A 15,701-nucleotide genomic window follows, 5' to 3' on the forward strand; every position below is an offset into this window, starting at 1 on the left:
ATATATATATATATATATATATATATATATATATATATATATATATATATGAATAAAATGTTCTTTGTTCTTACAGGAATATTATATAGTTAGGAAAATGATGCATTTTTCACGTTTTTGATTGACTGTAAGCTACGATACTTGAAAGAAAAATAGTTCTATTGCTATGTATTAACGATCTGGGGTACCTTAAGTCAGACTAACAGACCGCATATCCCCACTCTGGCCTAATTTCTATGAATTGCAAACTACAATTATAGAACATCCCTTCAAACAATGTGCTTCTGAATAATCAGTTGGGTAAACATATGGGGGTGGCCGGGACTGGGCGGGTACCAGTTGCCTTTGTATACCTCAATAGGTAGTAAAGATTATTGTAATATCGCTTCATCTGTTAACTTGTTTTAAATTAGTTTTTTTGATAATATATAAGATTTAATTTAAAACAGTACAATGCTTATATAAAAAACAAAAAAATTTTGATTTATCATTTCATATTTTCAAAGTTTCGAATTGTTTCATTGGTTATTACAAGTATCGCTGAACTAAAGTAAGAAAAAGAACAGAAAAAAAATCAACTGAAAGTAAATAACGATAGAGCGAAAATTAGAAACGTATTTTAAAAATTATTTAAGTCGAAAAGTGAATATTCCTAACGTTATTTTCCCGTATTATTTCTCATTTTATCTGAAGGGGTAATTCGAAAACCAATATCAAGTAGCAAAAAAAAAAGTAATGGCCAACATTCACAATGTTTTAGAATACCAAATATTTTCTTAATTTATCTGGTCCATAAATTTTAAACACATACAAGAGCAGGGAAATGCAAGATAAAAAATAATTCATCTCCTAGCGTCTATTTAAAAAAGTGTTTTTTTTTTTTGTTTTTTTTTTTTTTTTTGTTTTTTTTTTCTAAAACGGTTTCATTCATTCTTTTACTTTTTGTAAATAATATCATTTACCATTTTTATTCATTAATACAACCTTTATCTCGAGAGTTTCATAATTTACATTTATTTTAAGGACATCAATTTTTTCTATTTACCATAGTAAATGAACAAATAAATTATATAAAATTTTCATGCCAGGATCAAAAGTACATAGCACAAAAATAGAAAAAAAAAAGAAAAAAGAAACAAAATAACGATGCACCCTAAGAAACCTTTTGATCGAAAGGTCTGGTATATATATATATATATATATATATATATATATATGTAATACAAAAATTAAATACTTTTGTATTAATAAAAGCATTAAAACTTCATTCCTTTTTCATAAAATATCTTTAGTAAAAGATAAGGGTAGAAATTCTATTTTGGGACTTCAAGGCTAAAAACATGCCAATGAATAATAATTAGATTTATACTTCAAAAGAGAAGTTATTTTAAGATCTTTCACTTCCATATATGGAAAGATTAAACGATTTGCTATGAGTAATAAATAAATTGATGAGGCGTAAGAATACAGAAAAAGGCATATGACTGGGCCTCTTTACAGCTAAAAATCATCCTATAAAATGCAGGAGCAATGTTTTAGCGTGACTTTTTGGTGTATAATGTTTACAAACTAAACTCCGTCGGATCTGACTGGAACTTGTCCCCCCTCTCCAGCCGGGAGAGCGGGGATGTGACTTCGGCTTCACGATCTATATAGTAAATAAAATCTTGTGCACAACATGTTCTCATTATTCCTGCTTTCTTGACAAATAAATCCACCAAAATATAGGGGTTGTTGCCCTTATATTAGATATATATATATATATATATATACATATATATATATATATATATATACATATATATATATATATATATATATATATATATATATATATATATATATATATATATATATATATATATATATATATATATATATATATATATATATATATATATATATAAAATGTGGTGTGGCTGGTGTATAGCTGCCAAGGATTGCATTTCTTATATTTATATTCGTTTTATTTTTAAATTATGATATTTTTTTTTTTTCTCTTCAACGAAATTGATGAAGGTCAACGTTGGAGAGTAGGGTGTTCATATTTTATTGAAATTAGATATGAGTGATGATAAAACTTTTCATTATGAATAATTGAATAGAATATTTTTAAGAGTTGCATTTTTTGTGTTTATATTGCTTTTTTTTAAAAATATGATATTTTGTTTTTATAGTGCATTTAAAATGATTTTGAAGGAAATAAATGCGGCTCAAACGTCAATTAAATTAGTAATGGCAAACAAAATTAAGTTTTTTTTTAAACTCTTGGTTTCTTAATGATTTATGACGATTAAATCGAAAAAAAAAAAACTTTAAAGAAATTTAAAAAATTCTTACTTTTTAAGACTTGGTCAAAACTAAATATTCTTATTAAAAAATGTGAAAAATTAAATGTTACCCTAACAAAAGGACAGTTAACACTTAACAAAATTTGCGAGTTTCCCTTATTACGATAGGCGAAAATTTTTAACTCAGTTAAGTTTTCATACTTGATACTGATTTACCATATGCTTTAGTAGGGTTGTAGACAAAGATTTTTGTTTGTTTATTGATTGTGTCGGGCCAGTTGTTATTCTATTTGGTAAGAGACTGATCATCTCTGCTAATTCTAAAAGTGACAACTTATCTTTGCACATTAAACAGCAGAAATCTCAAAATGTTAAGGTTAAAAATGGTGAAAAAGATGTTTCAAAAAAGTAAACATCGAAAAAAGAAAAGAATGATGTTTCAATAAAAGTAAGCATCGAAAAATAGAATGTTAAGGATGTTTCAGTAAAAGTAAACATCAAAAAATAGAAAGAAAGAATGTCCAAAAAGTTCAAATGATTCGAAGATAGATCTAGGTAATGGATGCGTTCATTATCAGGTTAATACCGACGAAAAAATATGTAAAGGGTAACAAAAACAAAAAAGCAAAGGAAAAATAGGAAAAAGAAAGAATGACCAAGATTACAAAAAATAAATAAAATAAAAATGTAAGAAAACGAAATTTTGAAATAGTACAGACTTAGGAAAAATCACAACCTACAAATGTTAAAATTAAATCATGAATAATGTTCAAAATAAATGTTTTTACTTTCTTCAAAGGAAGAAGTAATCCCTATATTTTTGAGAGATCCGAATCGCGTGTGGAGATGTTTGGCGAGGAAACTTGAATTTTTTTTCTCAACACAGTGAAAAAAAAAAAAATTAAAAACTATTTTTGTTTTATCTAGTCTGGATCTCTCAATTTCACAGTGCTTCATGAAACTCTGTTTTCCTCCATTTTAAAGGGAAATACAGAATTTCATCTAGTAAAAAACCCCATTAACCATACAGAATCTTAAATTCTGATTAAATGACACTTGTTGTCCAGTTCGTTTTGCATAAAAAATTTGTATATTTTTGTGTGAAAAATTTTGAAAAGTTTTTTAGAATAATTATATAAAATGCTTAATTTTTTTCTTTCTGTTTAGTTCACTAAAAAGAAAAATTGCATTATTATGTTTTTATTGTTGTTGCTGTAAATAATTTTTTTCAAAAAGGAAAAATGTTATTTATAGTAGGAAAGAGGACAGTCATACCTACTTAAACTTTAAAAATTCATAGTATTCTAAATTTTATAATTTTTTTTGGCTTACCAAAAAACTTTTTTTGGGGGGGATGTAATACAAAAATTAAATACTTTTGTATTAATAAAAGCATTAAAACTTCATTCCTTTTTCATAAAATATCTTTAGTAAAAGATAAGGGTAGAAATTCTATTTTGGGACTTCAAGGCTAAAAACATGCCAATGAATAATAATTAGATTTATACTTCAAAAGAGAAGTTATTTTAAGATCTTTCACTTCCATATATGGAAAGATTAAACGATTTGCTATGAGTAATAAATAAATTGATGAGGCGTAAGAATACAGAAAAAGGCATATGACTGGGCCTCTTTACAGCTAAAAATCATCCTATAAAATGCAGGAGCAATGTTTTAGCGTGACTTTTTGGTGTATAATGTTTACAAACTAAACTCCGTCGGATCTGACTGGAACTTTGTCCCCCCTCTCCAGCCGGGAGAGCAGGGATGTGACTTCGGCTTCACGATCTATATAGTAAATAAAATCTTGTGCACAACATGTTCTCCTTATTCCTGCTTTCTTGACAAATAAATCCACCAAAATATAGGGGTTGTTGCCCTTATATTAGATATATATATATATATATATATATATATATATATATATATATATATATATATATATATATATAAAATGTGGTGTGGCTGGTGTATAGCTGCCAAGGTTTCCGTCCCCTCCCCCGAAAAACTCCTTAAAATATTTAAAGTCAATTTCCCCGAAAATATTAATACAGAAGAAATTTTCCTACCGTAAGGAGAAAGAAATCTTCAGTAAAAACCGCAAACGGAAGAAACAGAGTAATGTTCTTTTAATTCAATGTAATCGTTTTTTTTTTTTTTTTTTGCAAATAATAAGTTTGCAAAATCTTCAAAGCCACAAATATGCATAAATTTAATAGTATGCGTGTCATTCTTATAATATTTCTTTTTTTTAAAATTAAAACTTATGTCCCAACTTTTGCTAAAATTATTCAGGTAAAAACTTTCGATTTTTACAAATACTTTCTATGCAACAAATATAAAGCGTACACGCTTTAAATGTAGGTTACAACTTAGAGATAATATTAAATCAGATTTAATTAAGTTTCTGCTATAGTTTTTTAAATTTTTTCTAATGTAGAGTTAGCAATTACGCTTGCCCCAAAATTTAACTATTTCCTAGATTGAATCTTAAAGACAAGAGACAAACAAGTATTATTGTCACTGGTGCAATTTTTGGGTTGAAGTAAAGAAGTTGGAATGAAGAATCATTTATTAAACTCAAAAACAGCACTATTAAAAATCAATTCTATCATTAAATGATTGAAAAATTCTATTATAAAATTCAGAGCTATTGCTGTTAACAATTAACTTTTTGTTCCAAAGTTTCAGGAAAAGCTATTTTCATTTATCAGCCTAATGATTTTTTTAGATTTACTACTTTTCTTACGAAATAACTCCTTTTTTTCTAATTTGATTAAATTATTTTACTGCAACGTTCCACAAAAACACAGAAATTAAAGTTAAAATATTTTATTCTATGAGTATCAGATAAGTTCGCAAGACTATGCAGTTCATGCTTTTTATTTCATAAAGGAAAGTCCTGCATCAAAAAAAAGTAAAATATGTTTATTAACCCTTTCGCGCCGACTGTCACAAATACGTGACAGCAAAAAACCGTATCAATCAGGGTAAGAAGATAAAACTGGTAATCAAAGTATTTCTTTAGCAGTTTATTTGTAGGCGGAGTTATAATTTTTTGATTTATTTAATTCACCATTACTTTGTTCAAAATAAAACTATTTAGTTATACTTTGAATTAACATTGATTATATATATGATTAAACTAGCAATAATTAAAATAAAAGCAAAGTAAGTTTCTATAAGTGGTAGTAAAATAGATGCTTTCTACATATTCCTTGCATTTATAAACTTAATCCATAATCTTTTTGACCACCACTATTTTAAAAAAAAATTAAGCTTATATATTAATATGCAATCCCAACGTGGTAGGCTGGCTAAGTTTTTTCAAAATACAGTATAAGTTTTTGCCTAAAATTGTAATTTAAATTCTTATTTACTGCCATGGAGTAATATCCTAGAAAAGTTTAAAAGTTGGCAGGTAAACAAACTGTCAAAGTACAATTATAGAGCCTGTTCAATTCAATGTTTTAAGTGAGGCACCATTTCCATAAAAAAATGTGTGATGTCTATTGTGTGATTCTTTTTTTTTTTCAACTCTCAAAATATTACTCCAAAGTTGCTTTGCAAATAGCTTTTTTATAATTTTTAGATGGATAAAAAAATCTCAAAATTTTTTCACAGATTTTTTTTTATTTTTTATTTTATTTATTCTATTTGTCTGTCTGAAAGTTCAAATAATTTTATTCGATGAGAGAGCTTTAAAAGTTTAAAATTAAAACTTTGAGTTTAGGGGCATCAGGAAAGAGCATTTTCTTTTTCTTTTTGCCTTAGCAAAAAGCTTTGGAACTATAACTTCCTACTAATAAAGAATTTCTTCACTGTCAGAAAATATTTTTCCTGTTGGTAGCAAAATAATGTGATAAATTAGAATTGAAAGACTTTCGTATACCTCAAAATATATTTATAAAATAATATTAAACGAATGTACTAAAGCTCAGGTAAATAGCAGGCTAATGTTTTGATAAAAGTTTGATAACAATTCTATTAGGTTGAAGAAGTTGATTCATTAGTTAAGTTACGTACCACAGAAAATTTTTTACATAAAAACTTCACATGTTGAAAAATATCTCCTTAAGCATAATCTTAGAGAAATTCGTCTTTGCTTCCCAAATTCATGCAAAATTAAAATTATTCTTTCTCTTTGTGACGTTAATACATTAGAATAATTTCAGTAACGAACGAATCTAATATTAACCCTTTCGCGCCGACTGTCACAAATACGTGACAGCAAAAAACCGTATCAATCAGGGTGAAAAAGGATTTTGTTCGTCTCGGGGAAAATAATCACTTACCATGCCGGTTTTAATTACACAACTTTATTGAGACAAAACACATAGAGAACTAAAACTACATATACATAAAACAAAAATTAACATTTACTATTCACGTGACTTTATACTGCCATCTATATTTCATTTTGAAAACTACTTTAAGCATAAACATCCTCCCCCGCCATGAACCCTTAGGGGGTTCATAAAATGTTATACATTCATTCAAACTTTAATTTCAAAGATAAAGCAGCAATAAATCAATTACAGAAAATTTTAAGTTTAAGAATCTTCACACAAAACTAAATCAACTTTAAATGTGTGAATTGTAGACAAACAATAAACAAATTAACTATAACAAAAACAAAATTGATCTAATGAAATGCACTTACAGACAAATATCAACCATCATAAAATTTTGATTTAAAATGAAAATTAAATTTGACTGAAAAATTGAAATTAACAGTTCAAAGTTCGTATGAGTTCAAAGTTTGTATTCTATAGGCAGTGGGCAAAGTTTAACAATAGGACGTTTTAACTCACCATTTGCAGTTTTCAACCTTACCACTCTGATTTTACCATCTGCTCCAGGATAAGTCTCTAGCACACGTCCCAACTTCCACTTCAGTGGAGGTAAATCATCTTCTTTGATTAGCACCAGTTCATTTACAGCAAGATTTTTCTTTACTTGGAGTCATTTCGGTCGCCTTTGAAGAGTGGAAAGATAGTCAGTTGACCACTGTTTCCAAAATTGTTGTTTCATTTTTTGCACTAACCTCCATCGTTGTAAAGGTGTAATCACTTCCTTTGAAAGATCAGAATCCGGTACTGATGTCAATGAAGTACCAATAAGGAAATGACCAGGCGTCAATGCCTCACAATCAGCAGGATCATCCGACAGAGGGGTAAGTGGCCTAGAATTAAGGCAAGCTTCTACTTCAGCAATCAGGGTTAAGAATTCTTCGTAGGTGAGGATCTGTTCACCGACAGTTTTTTTAAGGTGTGACTTCATAGATTTAACAGTAGATTCCCACAATCCTCCATGATGAGGTGCCGCAGGAGGATTGAATTTCCAAATGATATTATCCTTTGCAAGATAGCCTTGAAAACCTTCATCTGAAGAGAGTGATGGAATCAGGCGTTTCAACTCTCTATACGCACCAACATAATTTGTCCCACAGTCACTGTGTATCTGATCAGGTTTTCCACGTCGAGATGTAAATCTTCTTAAAGAAGCTAGGAAGGCATCAGAAGTCAGATCACTTACAAGTTCTAAGTGAACTGCTTTTGTGGATAAACACACAAATAAACAAACATAGCATTTCATAGTCTTCACACCTCTTCCTTTCCTGGACTTCACTTGGAAAGGACCGGCATAATCAGTTCCAACAATGGAGAAAACTCGGGAAGGTGTTACTCTTACTGAAGGTAAATCAGACATAAATTGTGTCAAAATTCTAGCATTTTGACGATGACATTTTACACAACTGGAGATAGTCTTTCTGACAAGATTCTTGACACCAATTATCCAATATTCTTGCGTTAATGCTGATAATGTCATTTGAATAGTTCCATGTAGATGGCTTTCATGAAAATATCTCACAATTATCGTTGATAAATGATGATCTTTTGGGAGAAGTATTGGATGTTTTCGACGGTCAGAAAGATTGGAATTCTTCAATCTTCCACCAACTCGGAGCAGTCCCGATGAGTCAAGAAAGGGTGCCAAAGGCAACAGATTGCTATTTTTTGGGAGTGTCTTCTCTTTATGCAGACATTCTATTTCAGTACCAAAAGCATATTCTTGAACTATCTTCACCAGAGATTTTCTAGAATTTTGAATCTCTGCAGTTGTTAAACAACCACTAATCTTTGCAGCTGGAAACTTGCAATTTAAAATAAATCTTCTACACCAGGCAAATACTCTTTGCAATTTAGTCCATGACGAAATTTTATTTACGACGTTCATAATATCAGGCTGGCTTTCTTCCTTGCAATCATTCATATTAATGTTCATGGGCTTGCTTCGTTTCTCAATAAGAACTTCATCGTTCAAATGTTCGCTATTCCAAGAGCTGAAACCTTTACCATTATTCCATTCTGACTCTTCAAGTCTCAGCCAAGGAGGTCCATGCCTGTATTTATCTCCTTCTTTCAATTCGCTTGCATTGCACCCACGTGTCAGCAAATCAGCAGGATTATCGATACCACAGCAATGTCTCCAATTTTCTGGTTCAGTTTTCGCTTGAACTTCCATTACTCTGTTCCCTACAAAGGGTTTCCAATTGCTAGCACACCCCTTGATCCAATGTAAAGTCACCATGGAATCACTCCATAAATAATAATTGTTCGTTATGTGGAAAACACTTCTCAAGGAGTCTAGCACTCTTGCTCCAAGGACAGCGGATAAAAGCTCTAGTCTCGGTAACGTAATTTTCCTAACAGGTGCAACTCGAGCTTTTGCAAGGACAAAGCTAACTTCATACTGTCCTGATTCATTGATGTATCTGAGGTAAGTTATAGTACCGAAAGCTAATTCACTGGCATCGCAGAAAATATGTATCTGAAAATCGATGTTCTCTCGACTAGACCTAGGAAAGTACCAACGAGGTATAATAATGTCTTCCAGTTTCGGAACTTCAAATGTCCATTTCTTCCATTTTCTTCTCAAATCATTAGGTAACTCATCATCCCATCCAAGTCCTCTTTGCCAAGTAACTTGCAACAATATCTTTGCTCGAATCGTGAATGCAGCTATAAACCCGATAGGGTCAAAAATCATGCATGATAGTTGCAAAATGGCACGCTTCGTGCAAATAGTACTTGAGAGAGAACAGTTTATGGAAGATAAATCCAATTTCAGTTCATCTTTCACGGTGTCCCATATGACACCTAGTACCTTAATAGGAATCAAACTATTTTTGGAAGGTTCTTCGAATTTCGTTTCTTGCCAATATTGCGACAGTTCGATGCTGTTAGTTTTAAAGGCACGTAAGTTCATGTTGGCAGACATAAGAATGTTCTTTGTGTCGTTACACAGTTCAATAGCGTCTTCTAAATTATTCACACTTGTAATTAAATCATCGACATAGAGGCAATCGTTTAACGCCGCGTATGCTAACTCGTGTGACCCTTTAAATTTCTCAATATGGTGCTTAACTGTAGCGGCTAATAAAAATGGCGAAGACTTAACCCCGAACGCAACTGTAGTGTTCCGAAAAATCTTAATCACATTTGGCGGCATCTGATCAAACCAAAGAAAGCGCTGACAATCTCTATCGTTTTTATTTAAAGAAATGCGCAAAAACGCTTTCTCAATATCTGCTATAATTCCAATAAAATTCTGTCGAAACCGCAAAAGAAGATTTAACAAATTAGGGTTAAGATTTGGACCTGCCTCTAAATTATCATTCAATGAATAACAATTTTTATCTTTAGAAGATGCATCGAATACAATGCGTAGTTTTGTACGCGATTCCTCTTTATCCCTTCTGATAACTGGATGATGAGGCATGTAATACATATGGTCTGACGAAATCCCTTTCTCAATAGTAATAGGTTCAATTACACCCGATTTTAACTGTTCTCTAAACACTTCATTATAATCCTGAAAGAGAGCCTGATCTTTCTCAAAACGGGTAGTCAAACTCCAGAGCCTCCTCTTAGCATTCGAAAAATTATCAGAAAGATTCATGTTTTCCCTAAAAGGCAACCTAACCACATATTTTCCATTTTCAAATTTTATTTCATTTTCAAAGCGTCGCAAAATTTCCATATCATTAGTTAAAATGCTATTATCATCCTTCCCAATAAACAAATTATCTATTTCCCAAAGTTTCCTTAAATTAGCATTTAAATCACCATCTGAATTCGTAACATTTTTTCTTTCCGAAATACAAACGTTAACTGATTGAGTTCTTAAATTCATAGATTGCGTAACTCCACTAATACAATAACCGAATAAAGTTTCAATACAATAAAGCCCTTTAGAAAATTCTAATTTATTTCCGGTATAAAATTTCCACATTAAATCGCATCCCAATAAAATGTGAATTTTCTCTTTTCCCTCAAAAGAAAACAATTCTTCAGATGATAAATTTAATTCCTTTAACATTCTTTTAATCGTATCATTCGGAGCCTGCACGTGGCAATGAGAAATAGAATCAGTAATAAATAATTCTACTTTCGCGCATCTGCTTGGATTATTTATATGAGATAGGTTAACTGTCGTGACCCCGAAATCCTTTTGAATTGGGTTATTTCCAAATGTATATACTTCTAATCGCTCAGTTCGAGAAATCAATAAATTAAGACTATCTGCTAATTCCTTCGTAATGAAACTACAGCTACTAGCTGAATCATAAAGCATTAAAATATTTTTAGAATTACATTTTTTATTTGGATTACGCGCAGTTACAGAACACGTGGGCAAAATTATAGTCTTGTTTTGACTATTGGCCTTATGCGCAATACTAGAAATAATTGATTCAGGATTTTGAGGCGCGGCTGCTGGCTCCTCATTTCGCTTTTCTGAGTGATTTGTTATTATCGGTTTCTCTTTCCCAAAACAAAACAGTTCGTTATGATTTTGACTCATACATTTTTTACATCGAACATTTTCCTGGCATTCTACACTCAAATGACCTTTACATAAGCATTTAAAGCAGCGACCTTCTCTTTTTAATTTGGCCCTTTTCTCAAAAAGTGATAATAAGCGACAATTTAAAGAATCGTGTCCCTTAAAACAAAATATGCATTTTTTATCTTTTATGATAGTAGTTAAGGCGGAAGTGTGCGGATTATTTCTTTTCGCGTATGATTCGTTTGCCGAACGATGATATGGAGGGGAATAATCAATTTTTGGTTGTGTTAACTGTAATGACGATTCTCTCGATTCTAATTCGATTTTGATAAACTTCATTAATTCATTTACATTAAACTGACCTTTAGATTCTTTTATTTTGTTATATCCCAAACTAACATCAGGAGGTAATAGTTTTAGAATTATGGGACACAAAAGCTGGCCATACGCACCAGATGCGACCTTCAAACTTTCAAGGGAACGAATATTAATTTCAAGTTGATCATATAAATTTCGAAACGCTCTCAAATTAGAAGAGTTTCTCACGGGTTCTAAATTAAGGAGTTTAGTCATGTGACCATTAATTACAAGATCCTCTCGTCCAAATCTATCAGATATTAATTTTATGCATTTGTCATAATTAGAATCTGTCAAACAAAAACCCTTAATAGAATTTAATGCCAAACCACCCAACGAATTTTTTAAGTAATGGAATTTTTCGACATTTGATAATTCGGTATTTTTATGCACTGCATCTTCAAATTGGGCCCAAAATTCAAGCCATAAACAGGGGTCTCCAAAATATTTAGGCAAAGTTAATTTCGGTAAAGAAATCAATTTTTTGTGTTCTATCATGGGAGTTCTATTTAATGAACTTAGAGGTAAATTTTCGTGACTAGAAACCGATTGCGTTTCTTCATTAATTTTATCAATTTTTCGTTTAACTTTACTTTTCCATTTTAAAATTTTCTCCGAATATTCATCAACCGAAATTATTTCCCTTTCAATTTCGTCAACGGAAATAAATGCCTCTATCTTAATGTTAAGTTTTACAAGCTCATATTCTTTTTCAATCAATTGATCGTATAAGGTTTTTAGTTCTTCATTTTTATTCTCATCATCTAAATTTTCATCTTTATAACAGGATTCTATTTTATTAAGCAGTTTAGTCGTTAATGCTCTATATGTTGTTCTCTTTTGAATGGTTTTTTTCTTTGAGTTTTCATCAATTTCATCTGTCTCATTATCACTGACCGACATGGTTATTCAAATTCAATTCTAAAGTTCCCAAATTCAAAATTCAATTCTATTCAAGTTTCAAACAAATTCAAAATTCAATTCTATTCAAGTTTCAAACAAATTGGAAAATCAAAGTCACTTACATGAGTCATCCACATCTGCCCTACGTTATGGCGCCACAAATGAAAAAAGGTTTTGTTCGTCTCGGGGAAAATAATCACTTACCATGCCGGTTTTAATTACACAACTTTATTGAGACAAAACACATAGAGAACTAAAACTACATATACATAAAACAAAAATTAACATTTACTATTCACGTGACTTTATACTGCCATCTATATTTCATTTTGAAAACTACTTTAAGCATAAACACAGGGTAAGAAGATAAAACTGGTAATCAAAGTATTTCTTTAGCAGTTTATTTGTGGGCGGAGTTATAATTTTTTGATTTATTTAATTCACCATTACTTTGTTCAAAATAAAACTATTTAGTTATACTTTGAATTAACATTGATTATATATATGATTAAACTAACAATAATTAAAATAAAAGCAAAGTAAGTCTGTCAAATTAGTAACGACTACATTTAAGTTACCGTTTTTTATTTAATTGCAACTTGATTCTGATTTTGTACGAATGCTTTTCTGAATCACCCGTCCCCAAGGGGTTAAGCATCGGTTAGTGACTCAAAGCTAAGGAAATCAAGACTCATAGAACAGTGTCTCGAAAAATCATTTAATTAGATCAAAAACACAAGAAAAATTCTAGCTAGAACAAGAACATGCAAATGCTAGAAAAATTTATATTTGCCCATCAAATCGATATCAAATTAAAATAATAGTTTTCCTTTGTGACATAAATATATCAGAATAATTTCAATAACGAACGGATATAATATTAAACATCTGGTCGTGACTGAAAGCTAAGGAGTGCAAGACTCATAGAACAGTGTCTCGAAAAATCACTTAATTCGAACGAAAACAAGAAAAATTCTAACTAGAACAAAAAGAAGAAAAATTCTAACTAGAACAATCACATGCAAACTCTAGAAAAATTCGTCTTTGACTCCCAAATCGATATAAAATTAAAATTATAGTTTTCCTTTGTGACGTAAATATATCAGAATAATTTCAATTATGAACGAATCTAATATTGAAAATCAGGTCGTGACTCGAAGCTAAGGAAAACAAGATTCATAGAACAGTGTCTTGAAAAATCATTTAATTAGAACAAAAACAAGATAAATTCTGACAAGAACAAGCACGTGCAAATCCTAGAAAAATTCGTCTTTGCCTCCCTAATCGATATAAAATTAAAATTATCGTTTTCCTATGTGACGTAAATATATCAGAATAATTTCAATCGCGAACGAATCTAATATATTAAACATCTGGTCATGACTCAAAGTTAAGAAATACGAGACTCAAAGAATGGTGTCTCGAAAAATCAATTAATTAGAACAAAAGCAAGAAAAATTCTAACTAGAAAAAACAAGAAAAATTCTAACTAGAACAAAAACAAGAAAAATTCTAACAGGAACAATCACATGCAAATATGTACTAGAAAAATTTATCTTTGCCTCTCAAATCGATATCAAATTAAAATTATCCTTTTTCTTCGCGACGTAAATACATAAGAACAATTTCAATAACAAACGAATCAAATATTGAACATCTGGTCGTGACTCAAAAGTTAAGGACAAACGAGACTCATCGAACAGTGTCTCGAAAACCATTTAATTAGAATAAAAAACCAGAAAAGTTCAAACTAGAGTGAGAGACGTGTGTGGGGTGGGATGTAAAAGAAAAAAATCGCGGTTTCCCATACGAACGATCGACATCGAGTAGGAGTTAAATTTTTGTGCAAAGGCGATCAGTCCGTAACTGTTCATTTCCGTTCGCAGAAGAGGGAGGAGATAGTGTAAAAGGAAGAGAAAAATGTTTCAAAAGTGTCCCGCGACTTTCATGGGAATTGTCGGGTTTGTTTGCTTTGCTGATGGAGGAAAGAAAATGCATCTAATTGATATCCGTCGTTAGTTAATTATAGTCATTCAGAGAGCATTCAAACTTCCGATTTTAAAAAGTTTTTGATTGGAACTATTTATTTAGGAAAATAAACAATTTATTATTAGAATTTAAAATATCATTTCAAATAAAATTCTTAATTACAAAAAAGAACCTTACTATCAGTACGAAGATTATCCATCTAATCATGGCTGTATTCATTTTTCAATGGCAATTAATGTGAATCTCCGATCAAGTTTGTACATACTTCTAATCATGGTTACTTTATTATAATGCTACATACCTGCCAACTTTAATCCTTTCCATTATAATTTTTTCCAGTGGTATTAAAAAGGAATTAAAACTTCAATTTTAAGCAAACAAATACGTTGTATTTGAGCAAACTTAAGTTGACAACCATGATAGTAACGCATATTGATATATGTGCTTAATTTTTGTAAGAATAGTGGTGATCAAAATCATTTAAAAATTAAATTTATAAAAGAAAAAAATAGTATATATTTACTACCACATTAAATATGAAAATAAAATCTTCCGCAAAATCCGGAAGAGATGGCTGGTATGATGTTACCACATGCCAAAATAATTAAAACTATTTTTGCTTTTCAAAACAAGCAAAAATAGTCTACTATCAACATGACAATATCTAATTGAGTGGCTAATTATATAAACAAAAGTGTTATTTATAAAATAGTGGTAGATAAAAATCTACTAAATTGAATTTATTAAATTAAGAATTACAATTAATAAACTACCACTTTAAAATATATATTTACTGTCCGGACCAAGTTGGCATCGCTGTCAGTAGTTATAAATATAGTAAACAATGTTATAGCTTTAATTTATAACGAAAGACGAGATTGAGCCAATGCATTTATCATATAATCTTTTTATTTTACTAATAGATACACCATTTATTTGTGCATAATTATCTTATGCTATATATAATTACCGTACGTATTTGCTCCACATTAATCCCTTCCCTTTCCAGAGGGCAAGTACACCTTCATACAGTGATACAAAAAGTTTTTATTAAAAATAAATGATGTCACATTTCTCACTAAACTAAGTTTATTTTCTAGTAATAACTTGAAAATTTTTTTAACAAAAAAATCGTGCTCTCTGATTAAAATAAAGATATTTGTGCTTTTAATAAATATCAAGCAATTTTTTATTGTATGATGTAATTTTTCATTTTATTTTGGATACAGTTAAAATGCACTTCAAAGAAAATGTGCATAGTATAATATGAAGGTTTGAAAAAAAAAGAAAAAAAAGAGGGGACATAGC

General features: G+C 30.2%; 1 protein-coding gene across 1 annotated transcript; it reads right to left on the reverse strand.

Moving 5' to 3' along the window:
* Positions 1–7,256: 7,256 nt before the first annotated feature.
* On the reverse strand, positions 7,257–12,404 carry LOC147810875 (uncharacterized). The gene is made up of 2 exons (XM_087162132.1): positions 12,095–12,404; positions 7,257–11,791 (listed from the first exon to the last, which is right to left on the reverse strand). Exons 1-2 carry the CDS (start codon positions 12,402–12,404, stop codon positions 7,257–7,259), a joined length of 4,845 nt encoding a protein of 1,614 aa, XP_087018258.1.
* Between the last annotated feature and the right edge of the window lie 3,297 nt (positions 12,405–15,701).

Source organism: Parasteatoda tepidariorum, chromosome 4 (genome assembly GCF_982258835.1).
Source record: "Parasteatoda tepidariorum strain Cologne lab strain chromosome 4, Ptep-v5.0, whole genome shotgun sequence".
In the NCBI taxonomy this organism is placed as follows: Eukaryota; Metazoa; Arthropoda; class Arachnida; order Araneae; family Theridiidae; genus Parasteatoda; species Parasteatoda tepidariorum.